Genomic DNA, 17,518 nt, shown 5'->3' with positions numbered 1-17,518 from the left:
AAAAGAATTTCGAAATTGATCGAACTGGTCACAGGACACTGCTACAATGTAACTTTAGCTGAAAGCAACTTTAGCTTCTGAGTTTTTTGCTTATTACTCATAACCTACAACAGAGATGGAATACAAATTTTCACTTTTACTCCGTAAAGTAGAAAAAATCAGACAAAATATGGAGAAAATTTATTAATTTTTTTTTTTTTTTTTACTTATTTTTAGGATATTTGTGGTGGATATATAAAAGACTCGCTCACACCCTTCTTATTTCATGTTTTTTTTTTTTCAGTTTCGCTATATCCGTTGTAATGAGCCAAAAACGCTATTTTTCTCTTTTGAAAACAGGGTTGACCTCAGTACATGCTGTACTTGGAGAGTACATATGTATGCATATATACCTTATTGGACCTTTGCATATTTCATACGTTTTAATCGAACAATATTATTCCCCTATTCTCTGGTGGTGAGTATAAAAAAAGCATAAAAATAAAGTCTATTGTGCAGCTTTTTACTTCTTATGGTCTCGTGTTCTTGCTAAAAAATAAGTTAATCCCAAAAAGACGGCAATATAAGTGCTAGAAATATTTAGATCATGTTCACTGAATACAAATCAAAAATAGATTACTTTTGAAAATTTTTATAAGTTCTCTGTCATTCAACCTTGAAATGCGGTTATTTATTTTTCTTATATAATATATATATATATATTATTATGTCCTTGTAAATGTGTTTTAATATTATAACCTTAGGCTCACTTCTTAACATTTGGATTTCAAAGCACTGATAAGCTTAAGTGTTTGAATAAAAGTAAAAGTTTTAATAATTTTTTTTTGATTTAGTTCTAAACAAATGCTCGAACGCTTAACTTATCGCACAATGTTGAATTTAAAAGTTGTAATTCTTTCGATAATCCTTGTAGCTCATGTAAGTTCACATAAATTCTTAATTCCACGATCGAATTTGATTAAAAAATGAATACGTTTTTTTTTTTTTTAGTACTGTTTAGCTTCCCCCATACCTGAGGGGGAAGCCGCACCCTCTTTTTCGGAGGATCGTGAGAGAATTGCGCAGCTTATCAAAGGCGACTACAATAAGGACCTTTTATCTGCTAAGGATGAATTCATACTTTCCATTGCAAATGACACTAAAAATTTTTTTGAATACTTTTACCAAAGATCAGTAAAGGTAAGTGAAGATGTCCTTGCCGATACGGAAGTTACGAATAACGAGGATCAGAATGTTAAGGAATTTGTCAAAAACTTGACTGAACATTTGCAAGAGGCTAAAAGTGCTGCTGATATTGAACAAAAATTAAGTTCATTCGTGCATTTCTATAAACTTATGGAGAGGTTTGATACCGAAGATATGAAAAGCCCCACAAAGATCGATATTCTAATCGAAGGCTACCTAAATAAACATGGCTTGGATAAATTTGACGAGGAATTCAAAAAACTTTGCCCCCCTTTCCTTAAGCAATTCATTGAAAAAGCTGAGGAAGTTAAAAAGACCTTAGACGAAAGAGATTTAAAGAAATATTCGAATTTTATTGAAGTGATCGAGAATTTGAACGAACATCTTACAATTGAGTTGAAGGGAAAGCAAAATGAAAAAAAGCCGGATAATTAACTTTTAATACCAAAAAACAAATCTGCATTCAGTTAATTTTGTTATGTAATTAATTAATTAAAGAAATTATTGGAGTTTATATTCAATTTAAATGAATAATGAATTGCAACTAAGAGGAATTTATTGCCGTTCATAGTAAATGAGTGGATAAAATCTATTCATCGGTAATAGATGAACTATAGAGAATAATATTCACTGTATTCTTTATGCGGGAACTAGGCACCGCCTAGTGGCTATGTGCCTAACTGGTAAGCATTATCCTTATGCCGACAGAACGTTCACTATAACTACGACCCAAATAAACTCTACTGCATTGAGATTTGAAACCGCAAGCACTCTCTTGGTAGTTGCGATTCGTACTTATTCAGCTACTCTTTTGATGCTTTGAATCTTCTAAAATATGAGAAGAGATTCATTATCTGAACGAAATTTTCTCTCCCAAGATTATAAATGCCTTCCAAAAAACTGGCTGCACCAAATGTGTCCCTGCTGGGAGGCTACAAGCTAATGTATGCTAACAGATGTCTTATATTCTTTTAAAATCATTAATCCATTCATCCATTGAATGGACCTGAGGCGCAAAGTGTGAATGTGAAAGTGGAGTCGGTGCCTCTACCGAGAAATTGGAATATATTACGGTATTGAAATTTGCGACCAATATGAGGCCTACCAAGGACGTTGAGCAGATGGATAGCCGACCATACGGTTGATTGATTGATGTAGAATTTGATTAGAATTTGATAAAGAATGTATACGCCTTGTTGCCGTTCTTAAGCTTTCTTTTAGGGTATTGGAAATGTTTTCACACCCCTCCGTCAGTGTTGGGTAAAAAATTAAATTTATTCGTTGAAACGATGATTAATTTATTATATCGATTAATGGATATAGCTGAGTTGTCCCGCATTTTAATCGAATATGTTTTCCGTATAGGCGAGCTAAAGTGATTGCATGGATGTTACTATATAATATAATAACTTTTAGTGAAGTTTTCAAACGAAAATTCCAAGGACTTCGAAATTTCTTAACGGCAAGAAATTTCTTAATAAAAAATATTTCTGAGAAAGGGAAAGCAACGAAAATGTTTAACATTTTGTGCCGGAAAACCGGAACTTTTGGTTTTTGTTTCGTCAGCAATTGTTGAAGCGAAGCGCAGCATAAATGTTAGATTTTTACTTCATTGTGCAGCTTTGCACTGTGCTGTAAACATTACCGCCGAGGGCAGTGCAGCAAAATGTAAAAAAAAAGATTTTTTTTTTATTAAGCAACTCACAGAAAGATAAAAGCAGTAACATAAACAATGAAACGATTTATAAAACTAAGCCAGTAACATAATGCATAACATGACAACTAACGCACTCAAAACAGTTAGCTGTAAATATAAATATACGCGTGTGTACGTCTGTATATCTATGGTGGATGAATGTGTTTTGCTTTTTCTTCCACTAAAACCAAATCAAATCAAAGCCTTTACACATAACACCGTACAGTATGATAGAAAAATATTAATTTAAATGCCGGTTTTCTTTCCATATTCGACTTTTGCTTATACAAAACGACAAAAGTAACCTTTATTGTCGCTGACTCAATATTCAATGTGTATTTTGCTCTTGAGTAGGTTACATATGAATTGATAAAGTAAACACACCGTATTCTATCTTAGATTTCACCAATATATACGTAAACAAAAAATAACACAGAGAGAACGATAGTGTTACATATAAAGCCATGGCAATGTTAAAGGGAAACAACTGATGGCATATCCCTTTTTTGCTGCTGCATTTTATTTTGTTCTTATAGAAATGCATTGAAAAATACTTTCATTTTTTTTTTTTTATATTTTCCGGAAGATAAAAACATGCATGACATGGATGCATGTTTATAAACATGACAATAAAATTTATTATTTAATAATAATAAAAAAACAAATAAAAAAAACAACAAAATAAATAAATTGTTAAACTGACTTATAGATGCAACATGTCATAGACATGTGAGGTTCACGCTAATATTGCAATTCGATAAGAGTTACCTAGGACCACAGCTTAAAAATTTCATAAAACATATTTCATATCGACTTATTATTAGCCTTTATTCATCTTATTTCCTAACTGCAAACCTTAAGGATGGTCTAGTCCTTACTTAGTTAGATAGTATACCTATTTTACAATATGCGAGTACTTTAACAATTAAAGTATAATTATGTAAGTAAATTAAATACATACCTAAAGCCCTTGCAACGTTTGCGAAAAAGAAGGGATGTATGTATATGTATGAATAAATGGACATTGCATGAATACATAGCATGCACCTAAAGACTATTCAAGTTAATTAATATTTGTTTAAATGTTTGTTAATCCCAACGTCGCGACTTATACTATTTAATGGGAGATTGTTCCAACATTGGCCGCAGTTTACTACGAACGACTTATCAGCGACTGAGGGAATGACTATTTGAAGAGTTCTATTAGATCTGACAAGTTGAAATAGCATGTAAAGGCAGTTGGATGATTGAAACTTGATGACTTTAAATGGGTAAATGATAAGTCGAAAGCTAAAGTAATCTTTAAACGAGAGTTTTAAGAAAGTTCGAACATAAGAGATTACATGCTCAACTAATAATATCACAATAGGAAAAGTTGAGATTCAAAACTGAAGCATGACTGCAACGCGTCAATGGAAATTAGCATGATCTGGAATGAGATGGTCGGAAAGCTATGGCTCAAAGCCGATAGCTAATATTGCCTTAAGATTTTGTATCCGTATTTTACAAAACCCCATTTGGAGCAACGACACACAATCAGCAAAATACTTTCTGGATCGCATGATCTTATGAATAGCTGATTTTAGTTTAACTACTTCAATATAGTAATCTATATGTGACAATGAAGGACTGTGTGTGTCAGTTTAAGTTTGAAATTGATTCATAAGTAAACTTTTAGAGTAACCCGTAGAGTTTTCGCAAAGTCGGGCAAATTTTTGCTTGAATATTATTCATATGTAGGCTAAGTATTTATTGTTAAAGATGTGGAATTACAGAGCTTAATATTTATAATTTACCTTTTAATAGATAAGAATTGAATGTGGACGTAAGCTGAGCGCAGACTATTTTATTATAATCTCTCATCAAAATCCGATGAAGCAAAAAAAAATTTTAATAATACTTAGCTAATCACAAAAAGATATGATTTACGCTTCATTTCAGTAAAATAAGTTTCTTTGCAAAATGGAGCGCATTTTACTTTCCCAAATTGCGCTTAAATCTCTCATTTTTTCTAAATGTTTGAGAAAAGGTATTTTTAAGAGGCTCGCCGCTGAAAATATAATCATTTTGTTGCACTCGTCGCAGAGGGTATATTAATGAGAATATACATGAATTTTGAAATATTTTACAATTAAAATGTACAACGCGCCAAGAAAAGCTGAAGTGCAATGTATTTTGGTCAAAGTGTTACAAAGTAATTCCGTGTTGAAGAACAAAAAGTCGTCTGTCTTCTTCTATTTAAAAAAGGACTCCTTTTTTAAAAATATAATTATATTATTGCAACGTAACAAGGAAAGCACTGTCTGAGCAGCTTCAAGCCACATATTGACGTTTCACTTAATATGCTACCGAATGCCATATTGCTAAGAACACAATTTGTCATACATTTTGGCATAATGCGGTCGTTCTACTTTTCGTCTGATTAGGTCCAAAACATCAGTGGTTCTCTCTGGCGCAATCACGCTTACGAGATCATATGCCAGCAGATTTCGCCAATTATAGGAAGTTCGCTTACTGACTATGTGACTTTGACGTGGATGCCGACTGATGTTTCAAGATTCTGTTCCGTATAAATTTTTCAAGCGCACTTTTCTTCATATTAAATAGAGAGCGTAACACTTTACTCAAAACGTTTCCATTTGGAACATAACTCCATATATTCACAGCTCAAAAAACACTGCATCTGGCATACTTCGGCGACATCAAGTGTACTGTAGTATATAGCTTGAAAATGATACATTGCTATATTTTCTCTTTTAAATTCCTAAAATATATATATATATATATTATACTTTGCATGAATCTGCCGATTTATAATGCATAAATCTATAAACAATATATGTTATACTCTTGGTCGAAGTGAGCAGTTGAGTTGATGTGGACATATTCGCCCGTCTGGCAACCTGTTTGTTTGTTAATTTTTTGTGTGACAGTCTTACTATGACCCAATATATCTTTCTGTTTCCTCGCTAATTGTCTCTCTGTACGTCAGATTAAGTTCAGAAATCAGACAACTCAGACCATAAGTCCCATTTAATTAAAATATGAAAAATTTTCAGTTCTGAGTAAATTTTGAAGTCAGTATTCTAGATTTCAAATATTTCCTATACGCCTCAAGTTTAATAATCAGCTAAATATAAATAAAAGTTTGCTTATAATTTCCAAAACTCCTCCATATATAAATGACCCCATGAAGTGTAACCAAATAAAATTTTCATACTACGATATACGATCGATATATCAAGTAGGGGGCCTCCATCTGGGAATTAAATACAATTAATTTTTTTCCATTTTCCTTTCGTTGGGAACATTGTTTGCATTAAAATATCCGCAAGTATTTTAAAATTCTTTTTAAATTTTTACGATATTCGAAAAGATAGAGATTAAAAATATACTTCAATACTAATTTATATTGTATTTCTCGAACTTAATACTGGAAAAGAATACTTATTTCGAACTTAATACACTCGGCGCGTTGCACGATTTGCATAAAAGCCCTAAAACATTTTGAAAGTACATTTGAGAAAAATGCTTAAAAAGTTAAGTGAGGAAAGATAATAAAATAGAGATAGAAAATAAAAAAAATCTCGAAAAATTGGTTGTTTTTGTTTTTGCTTCTAATACTTCAAACAGCAAGAAATGTAATCTATTTTAAGTCATTCTCTCACAAGCACCACCACCACCAATATGTGATGTTTTGAAATACCAGACAAAAAAGAACAAAAAAAAAGAAAAACAGGAATGTGGAAATTTTAAAGCATTACAAACAAAATTGAAATGAAATGTAAAGCTAGGTGTTAAGGATTGAATGAAAATGAAAAAAATATTTGCCGAACAGATAACAAACACGACACTTTAGTACAGCAGCAATATAAACGAAAGGAAGGAAAAAGAAAGAGAATTAAAAAAAAAAAAAACATTAAAAACCTTTCCTTTTTTATTTCAACAATTTTTGTTTACTCTTTGAACGCAAAAAGCAAAAAAGTGTTAAAGATTTTTGTTTTTCATTAAGGTTAGTTTTTCTCAATACTCATTTTGATTTTTTTCCTTAATACCTTGTCTAATTTTATTACAAAAAAATTCTTAATTTTTTTTGGGTTTTTTTTTTTTTTTTTTTTTTTGCCACAAAAAAAGTTGTATTAAATTATGAGGGACGAAGTTTTTACTACAAAAAGATTATTGGTACGAAAATATACAAAACTTTGTTGTTGTTGTTTAATGAACAAAATATAAAAACAAAAAATAAAGAAACTTTTCGCTCCATTGCTATGCATGACACCAACTTCGTCATCATCCTAAGTTAGAGTCGTTTCTGTTGTTCGTTGAATTATAAACTCTGCAGTGTGCTAACCAACTAGTTAATGTTATTGCAGCTAAAATCAAAGTTAAAGAAGGCAAGCAAAAGAAACTTTGGTTGACTTTGGGCGAATTTCAGATACATGTAAATATCTTTATGAATTTATTGCCTCTTCTAACACTATAATTTCAATATGAATAACATGTAAATTTTATGAAATACTTCATGAGACTTTTAAATCTGCAAATACATGGGGTTTTCAATTATTTTGCATGTCTCATCCCTTTGACGGCAGAGCTTACACAAATCAAAATGAAAAATAAGTGCGGGGTAACTCCATATTCTGCCTCACGAATGGGGAATCCAAGTGTGACTTTTCGTTGACTAAATTGATTCAAGTCAATCATATTCCGTGGTGGATAGAATCATTCCGTGCAAATTTTGATTCCCAGCGCTTTTCAAACACGTTGTAATTTCTTAGAGTTTGTACGAGTAGTAGTGCCTGAGAAATGGTGGATTGAAAGACGAAAAGACCTCGTTCGCATTTATATTTGCTATGTTTATTTGGGTGCTAGGAACGAAGTGACATACTAACATACCCAAAATGTCGTAGTAATGATTCAAAATAAGTTTGTCAAAGCCACTACTAATGTATTCAAAAGATTACTTATAATTTACAGGGTTGGCATTGGAAAATATTTCAAAATTGAAAGTCAACATAATTTGACTAAAAGTAAGTTGAAACTTGACTACACTTCTTCTTCTAAGTGAGACTGCGATGACCATCCCTTTTAGCTAATACAGAAAATTTGTTAAATGTTTTTATTAATAATGAGAGTATCAGATTGATTCATTGATTTCCAGGCACTTATCGGATAGAATTTCATCATTTCAGATCATTTACTGCACTAAATCTTAGGCCGATACCTATAGGTGAAATAGTGAAAAATGTGTATGAAAATGAATATTAGTTCTATAGGAATGCTTGTCGTAAAGAAATTTAAAAGCTCTTTCTATCATTTCCATTTAGGATTTCAATTTCCATACTCTTCACCATTTTTCTTATTGATCATATTAAGTTATCGATCAATAAGTTCGTGAGATCATACACAGATGTAGGATGATTACTGACAAATTCATACCAATTTTACATGGTATGTCATATGAAATTTGTGAGAAACTACGCGCCATTCCGATCGTTAGTTGCAATCGTTTTAGTGATAATCTATCTCCTCGCATAATTACGATCTGCTGTGAATGCTTGATCGGAGAAGGCATAGCACTTGCGAATCGGTCATATGTCTCTCAGGCTGCTCCTCATTCTTTGAGTGGGAGGTTATAGAATTCCTATGAAAAGTAAATCTTTTTATGGCAAAAGGGACCCAATTTCAATATTTTATGATGAAATTTGGTCCATAGTGCAGGTTAAGCTTTATATAAAAATTTTACTTTGGAAAATATATAGATTACGTACATCCATTTTTCGTATCCCACCCCCACTCCTCACTAAAAAAAAAATGTCCTCATATGAGAAAGAAGAGTTTATTTTTTATGGTTAAAGTTGTTCAAATACTAATTTGACGTAAAAATTCCCAATAGGATCGAATTCTCTTGCTTGTATGTGGCATTTGTAAACATAAAATAAAAGGCCGTTTAACAACAAACTTAATTTGGCATTACCTTTTGGCTCTCTCACCAATTATGGTTTACAGGGACAATACATAAGTTTTGGTTACTTTATCGCAGAAATAAGTCAAGCATTGTATTAGGCGAAGTGTTGTAGGATTTTAAACAGATGGGCTGGTTTTTCCATATTTATAACTAGTTATGGTTTTTATTCGAATTCGAAATCAAAACTTGCATAAAAACTTCGCTTCTTAATCAAAAAATACAAAAAGTAATTTTTTTTTATTAAAAAGACAGATAAACAATTTAAGATGTGAGTTTCTCGTTAAGACCCGTTTAAACTCTCCCACATTTGGACAACAAAAAAAAAAAAAAAAAAATGTTTTTCTTTACAGGCTTCCTCGACTGCAATTATTTAAATAATTCGACCCCTTTGATGACCTTGTGGCGTTATAAGGAGGATTTTAAAAAAGCCCTAGAGCATAACGTACTTACATTTCATTTATCAAAATTTTGTACTTTTCTCTTAATGATTTTTATGAAATTGTTTAAAAAATGTGTTTGTAATTGTTAACATATAACACTCGCAATTAAACTATAAAGAGAATGCAGGATGCGGTTAGAGAAATTTTATTCGCATTTTTGCGATGATAATGAATAGTGAGGCAGATAATTAATTAAAAAATTAAAAAAATATAAATTTAAAAATTAAGCCATTTTTTGTAGCTTTTTTATTTAAATCTTAACGTTAAATGTGCATAAATATTTTATATTTATTTATAGCAACCGGCAATAGGCATCGTGAACCGCATCGTATATAACAAGCAGGCCGCACTTGTATTCGCTAGCCTGCTCGTGCTTGTGTGTCTACGTTTGTACCTGCAACTTTCTGAAGGATTTGCTTTTCGTATGTCGAGTCTACCTTCTTCTGCGCTTAACTTTTGCTTAAGGATATCAGTATGAAAGCACAACAATTTTGATCAAATCCATTGTGACCGATGGTGTACATAGTATGTATAGAATGCCCGGTAATTCGAGTGACGAAAACGATGAAAGTGCTGGTTGTCTAGCAAAATGGCAGGCCTGAAGGAGTACCAATTAGTCATATGCGTAGACTAGTATCGCAATCGTCATCGAAAAACTTAGCTTGCGCACGTCCACAACAGGGAAAAAGATTTACAAAACTTGCTGGCCAAGCACACGAGCTATTGGAAGTGCTTACGTTTGTTCACCGACTTCTAAACGGGTCGTAATTTCTGGAGGTATCACTAAAAAACGTGGATATCTCTTTGCACGGGATAACTAGTCGCAATGCCAAACACAACAGAGTGCGTAATACTGAAGGATTTATTAGGATCCACTCTGTAGTGGGTTGCACCCATAGAAAATACAATACATTAGTATATATATTTTATATAATGCTCTTGAATGTTGTAAACGAAACAACAAGAAAGGAAGCAGCATGAAGCTACCTGTTGCCGTAATGTAAAGGATCCTATCCAAAACAAAATTTTAATAACATATAAAGGGTTTTTCAAGAGTATATAAGAAAATGATTTCAAATCGCGTTTACGGTTTCATATGCCAATATGTACAACCATAGGTTTTTTCAAGTTGCATGTGTATGGTTATAGTGTGTAATGCGGACCTTAGGACAAATACTTGTTGTACTAAGAGAAAAATATTCAAAATGGAAAAAACAATTTTTTCGATCAAAAGTTTTTTCTTTTGTAGATCATTTCGAATGTAAAAGAGAAAATTCTAACTTATGAGATAAAATTTTTCTCTACACACTATCTGTCAAGCAAATGTATTTATTCCATTTAAAATCGAGAGCTTTTGAAAAGCTTTGATTTTGAGAAAAAGAGTAACAACATGATGTAAAATTTAAGAGAACAGTGAGAAGAGAATTCATATGAAAATATTTTCATATTAAATATATTTAAGACTTAATTTACTTTATTTATAAGGTTGAAGAGATTTTTTATTAATATATTATAATTAATAAAATATAGTAAAATTTTGTAATTAATTCGTCTGTCTTGAGAGAAGAATTTTTACTTTCTAAAAAACAAAATCTTAATTAACTTTTACTTATTTATACTTTCTTATAAAATTGTGAACAAACTAAGCTAATATTTCATTAGTTAGTTTCATTTTATTTTTCATTCCCTGTGTTTATATGTTATCTTTTATTCATAACCATTTCCATTTCGCTTTTGTTTTCATTGAAATTCATCTGGGATGCAATATTGCATTAAAAACATAGCAGCAACTCTTTAATATTAAATGAACAGCAAAGGCCAAGAACTATTAATGTAAACTTTTCGAAATTAAATTAGTATGATGTTGATGCAAACGTTGCTGCTGCTGTTGCTGCTGCTGCTGCTCTTGTTACTGCTTTCGCCCCACTGCTAGCTACTTTGGTAAATTGTATATGGTTCCCTTAGCACATTGGCAAAAGTTTATACTTACACCAACCAAGGTCGTTGGTTTTATAAGGACTTTAAGTTGCACGTTGTTAAAGAGTCAATGGCTATAAGTACAAATTAGTTTCTATTACGCGAAAACTCTTGCCAAACAATAAAAAGAAACAATAATAAAGTTTTAGAACGAGATGAAAAAAAATGAAAACTTTTGTAAATATAAGAAAATTTACCCTTAAGACATTTAAAAGAAATTGCAAAAAAAAAAAAAAAAAAACAAAAATTGTTTTAAACGTTTGGTGTGCAAATGAAATATCATAGTTTTTGCTTTTCTGCAATTTTTTAATTGAAATCTTTTCAATTCACTTTTCTTATTGAAAACCAAAGGAAACTCATTCTCGACCCGTGTTAAACCTTTTTATGTTTCGTTAGTTACACTCTCAAACTATTGTAATTTTGACGAAACAGATCCCTATAAGCTATGTAGGAAACACAAAGGCTTTGATTTGATTTCTATACGTTGCTAACGATATTTAGTTAATTAATTTTATGCTTTGAATTCAGTGCCGAGCAGTTTGCTACCAATCTTGGTGGAACGGCAGTGTGGGAATGGGAATGGGATCTTGGGAAGCAGCATGCGCCTGCTGATTTGTTGCAAGATATATGCGCCTGAGTAGCCGAAGGCGAGGAATCTCGACTAGCAAGTCAATGGTCGTGGGTTCGAATCTCAAGTACGGTAGAGTTTTTACTAAAAGCCGATAGCCTTAGATGCTAGTGCTTTTAAGAGTTTAGTCTTAGAATTTATTTCTCTGGCGAAATTAATAATAATAATAATAATAATAATAATAATAATTTAAAGATAAATACTTCTTCTGTTTTTCTTAGGGAAAGTTTGGTATAACAGTCCATCTTTTTATTCGCGCCTACGTAAAATATCACTACTCCTACTACGACGCAGAGAAAGCCTCTTAAAAACGTTACTGATACAAAGCAATGTGTTAGGTCCAGTATTCTACCTGATATTCACCTGTAAGCCTTAAGAAGAACTTTTGCTGACAACTCTGCCTGCTTCCGAGTTCAATGCAAACCTTGCCAGTTATAATCTCCGTTAGTCAGCAGATAACCTACGTAAGTGGTCACAAAAAACCAGTACCTTTTCCCTCGCGAAAGGGACACGCTTTACAATGGGATGACATTAAGCATCTCAGCATTTTTATTATCTCAAAAGATCGACTTGAGTGAGATCCATTTAAATTATGCGTAAAGTGTTACTCCGAAACTCGACTTCGTTTTATGTCATCGAGCTAGTGTTTAACTGCGAAACAAAGCTTTTAATGTGCAAACGGATCAGAACATGAAGTAACTAAAAATTAATAATAATCAGTGGACCACTCCAGGTTCTGATCCTTCAGAATCTGAAATTTTCCTATGTCAAAGTTGATCTTATATTCTTGATCTTCTCGATTAACCTAATGTACGCCTTTGGATTATTCGCCATAATAAAATTTAAATATAATATTATGGAAAATTAAATTTCTAACTTGTATCTTGCAATGATAATTTAAACATTCTTTACTGTATGCGTTAGATTTGATTATCCCAATCGGTTCCTAGTTACTAAGAAATAATTGCTTCCAGTTTTGAAGTTAAAAAAAAAAGAAAAAAAAGGAAATTGATAGCTTTACAAACGGTCTACTTTTCAAAGCAATTTCTTTTCTACTTTACAATCTGTTTGTGATTTTGTAGATATTATTGCAAGGTAAACAAGATGAATAGCCTTCATATTCAATACATATTTTGCAGGTTAACCAGCATAAAAAAAGCAGCAACAAAAAATATATGCAGAAACTCATATTCCATACCCTTGAGGTTAAATTCAAAGCTCATTTCTCGATAAATAATTGCTATATCCATCATCGCAAGATAGAGACATTTTGAATTTGTCCTTTCGTTTGTCATATGTGTGTTGTGTAGTATTGATTTAGGCTTATCTGTGTCTCGACAAATATGTTCATCTGCCTCGTTATTAGTTACTGTAGCATATACGGTCTTACAAATTAACCGCATATTTGATTGTTTATACCTTGACTTTAAAAATGGGCTTGACATGATCAGAATGACTGCCAAAAAAGACAAACTGTATGCGGTAACTCAAACCATAACTTGATTTGCAATTTGACAGAAATATATAATTGAAATTTATTGCAATAATGATTCCGATCAGCGGAGTCTATTTGCTTATCAGCGAGTGGTGTCACCCGCATCCCTAGTCTAGAAGAGTATCATACTGCAAGATCGTGACAATTTGCTTGAGAAATGAACGCTTTTATTAGATTTCTATTCCCGCATCTTGGAAATCTGGAGGAGTGTAATAAACGCTTAGCTTGAATGAAGTCAACTCGTTGCCTAACGGCATATTTAGCGGGTTTTGCATCTGAAGGTTTTTCACGCGGATGTATAACTAGGAGTTCATTGATGACGTATCAATGTATCCATGGGTCAAAGTAGGATTAAGATTTAGGGGTAGCTACCCACGTTAGCAATTGCAGCCATCTGACGGTTGGGTCGTTAGTGTTTTTGGCAGTTCCTACGCCGTTTCGTGAGGCTGCTTGTCCATGTAACGGTTTTATTTTCCGTCCGCCTTCAGTTTATTCGTTTGTTGCTCGCTGAAGTCCCTCAAAATAAAGCAAATACCGATCAGATTCCAAAAATTTATCTCCATCACAAGCGTCACCTAAGTTTCTTCAAAACTGCGACAATTTTTTTCAATAGTTTGCGGAATATGCCCCATTGCTATAAAATTTTTGAAAAAATTTCATTTAAAGTTTGAAAAAGTTATGCGTGATAAGTAAGCTCATTAACTTTGCTGTTTGAAACGCCGGCATTCGTTTAGCAAAGAACTGAAAGAATTGTGCATATTGGCCCATGGTGGTGTGGGGTAAGTCATATATAAACATCTTGCTGGGCGACAATTTTAAATGATTTTCGCTCAACGCTTGAACTGTCCGTTGTTATTACAAATACTAATATCTATTTTAAGCTTACGATTACAACTATTATCAGCCTAGCGACTAGAGCTGATGAAGCCGTTCAGAAGAGCTGTCCAAATCATTTTTATATTTGTTATTAGAATTTCCATTTAAAATTAAAACACACTCTTCTACTTGAATTTTAATTAACCGCAATGCTAGACACGTAATAATAAACGTAAAATTGTTTTTTTTGTTTATTTTCTAATTTTAATAAACAATTACATGAACATTAGTAAAGCAAAACAAGCGAGGTAGAGAGAGAAGAAGATAGAGAATTAGTGATAGAGATAGGCTTAGTACATGTTCATTAGTTTGGTTTTTATGGATTTTTAAGCAGAAACCACTAAATGCTTTAATCCAATTAAAATACAAATACTAATGCAATACTTCTGCTCATGCATACGTGTATGTAAATCTGTTATTTGGCTTAACACGTACACATGCACACACACACACACACACACACACACACACACACACAGCCATACGAAGATGCAAGCAAATAAACAAAATTAAATGCGATTTTCAAATCAATGCAAAAATCATTGATATTTATATTTTCATATATATTAAAAATCATACGCATTGCTTAACATATAAATAGAAATAAAATCAAACGAAAAAGGAAAATTAAATACAATAGAATATAACAAAAATTTATAAAACACACGCCAAAATACATTAACACTCGAGTTAAATTAAAATGAAAGAGAGAGAGAGAGAGAAAGAGAGCATTGTTTTTTTTTTTTTTGGAAAAATTGCAATCATTTTTGCTTGCAATAATAATCCGAGTACTTCAAAACGACCGCACTGCGCGGCGATGGTTCGTCAATGAAAACCGCATTATTTAAAATGTATTTTTCGAAAATGTGTAGGAAAAATAAACGAATATATATAAAATAAACATGGCTTGTGGTAACAATAGAAAAATAGAATAACAACCTTAACAACAATAATAATGAAACTAATAACAATCTCAGCAAAAACAAAAAAAAAAAAAAAAAACAAATTCTATGAAAAGTGGTTTAAAAATGAAAGTATTTCATGAATGCAATCAACATTCTGCATTCGATATAGTAACGTGGTCTTTTCAATTGCAACATAGTTAAACCTAAAGGCCCATTCTAGCAAATAGAGCATGTAGAGCATGTAGTTATGTTACACAATAAATTAAATCGAATTATTTAATCGAATTTAAAATTTTCATTTAATTTTTTCTAATATTAACTTTAAAAGTCTTTTGCAAATAATTACAAAAGGAAAAAAAAAAGAAAATATTCGGGCATTTGTTCAAAGAAAAACAAGTCAAATATCCTAAGCCATTCTGTCCTAATAAACTTCTTCGCCTCTCTTCGGCAACAGGTAGCAAGCGTTCAAGCTTTCTGTATCATTGACTGCGCGACTCTCACGCGAGAGCCTTACTGCATCAGTGAATGTTTTATAGGGAGCACCACGAAGAGGTGAAGGTTTCGGCACATCCAAGGAATCTCATAGCTCCGTTCAGTAAGATAAGAACGCATTTGGGCCTGTACAATGCACGTCGGTTTGCTTATGTTTAGAGAAGAAGGTGAGTGTTCGCCACTGTAACTCTACGAGATTAATGACCTTGTGAGCACTTTTCAAGAAGCAGTCCTAATAAGTAGATACATTGCTAAGATGACTCAAAAAGTTTAGGCAAAGTTCTAAGTTTAGCTATTCGTCAATAATTTTCAGAATCACATATAGACCGACTATTTGGATTCAAAAGATAGAAGGGAACAAAGACGTTTGATTGCTGCACGAGCACTTGTCACCTAACCTGTACATACCGAAAGATATTTAAGAAAGCCTTGTGAACGTAACTATTAGTTGAAAAAGAGAACACTTTGCGTTGCGAACGAATAACGGTCTTTGAATCATGTTTAACTAATTTTTTTTTTTTTTATTGAATTTTTTTAGAGCAGTGTTTTTGGGCAAAGTAGAACTTATTTCTTTATATTTATTCTTTCATTGAAAATTTACTAAACATTTTCTGTACATATATCTAAGGACGTTTGCAGTAAAAAAAAACCCTATGAAGCTATCCTTAAACGTACATGCACACATAAGTAGAGTTTTTGTGGGAAACGTTTTTTGTCTGTAATGATATCACAATACTTAAATGAAGAGCTTGCAACCTTGATACCAGCGACAAACTAAGAAAAATCACACAAAGAAAAAGATCCACTATTTCTCTCTAATTGATTTTTTTCCTCTTGCAATTTTCAATTTAATGTTATATTTGTGTTGTAAATTTCTTTAAATATTGCCTTTGATGCAATGTTCACAAAACGCTTAACCTAACTATATAAACCATTATTCAACTCCCTGCATAAACCCATACTTAACAACATATTATCAAAGGCTTAGAGTTACGTTCGTAGGTCTATGCCGCACATGCATTTGCCATTACAATGAAATACATGGGAAATCATTTCTAAATACACCAGCATAGACACAAAACCTAATGTTATCTAACTAACAATGCCATATATCACCTAAACCAGAAACACTTGATGGTTGGCTGGCTGGCTGGATGGCTGGCTGCTTATATTGCTGTTATTGCTCGCTGCAGATTTACACAGTCTCTTACAGTGAGGGAAGTGTGTGAGAGGGAAGTGTGTGTTTTTGTAACATAACACAATATGACACTTACTTTACAATCAGTGTTGGCAACATTTAGCCTCAAAATGATAGATGATCGTAAGTTGCTCTGTGCTCTGTTATGTTATGCTACATGTAATGTTGTTACTATAGCTGCTCTTGTTCTAATGTTTAGGGGTATCACAAATATTGTTTTTCCTTTTTTTTTTTGTTTGAAGTTTTCTGTGTGTTTGCTTGTCCAATGTCTATGTAGTATAATCTATATATCATCAGTTTTTCGCTGGTGTTAGTTTGTTGAGTTGTTATGTCAACCTATCATATAATATTTTCTCTGCTGATCCATCTCTTATGTTGCTTTATTACTATGCAGTGTAACTCGTACGACATATGTACAAAAGAACAAAAAAAAAAAAAAAAAAATAAATAAATAAAAATAAACAACATTCATGCACAGGCACATATAGGAATATCGGCGAATAACTTTGCCGTTGTTTTAAGGGTAAAGGTGTTAACTTTTTGTTTCCTAAAGCATTTTTCCAAGCGCCCGCCAATGTCAATGATAAATATTTTTATTAACAAATGCTTAAGCAAAACACCGCCATTACCCCATTACCCCATTACACCATTACACCAT

The 17,518-nt window shown here is 32.3% G+C and overlaps 1 protein-coding gene across 1 annotated transcript; it reads left to right on the top strand.

Moving 5' to 3' along the window:
* The first annotated feature begins 843 nt into the window (after positions 1–843).
* On the top strand, positions 844–1,620 carry LOC119632810. Its single transcript, XM_038025925.1, has 2 exons — positions 844–918; positions 991–1,620. The coding sequence occupies exons 1-2, from the start codon at positions 844–846 to the stop codon at positions 1,618–1,620; spliced, it is 705 nt and encodes a 234-aa protein (XP_037881853.1).
* Positions 1,621–17,518: the final 15,898 nt, after the last annotated feature.

Source organism: Glossina fuscipes, unplaced genomic scaffold (genome assembly GCF_014805625.2).
Source record: "Glossina fuscipes isolate IAEA_lab_2018 unplaced genomic scaffold, Yale_Gfus_2 2, whole genome shotgun sequence".
Lineage (NCBI taxonomy): Eukaryota > Metazoa > Arthropoda > Insecta > Diptera > Glossinidae > Glossina > Glossina fuscipes.
This window is presented reverse-complemented; position numbering and strand designations above follow the sequence as displayed.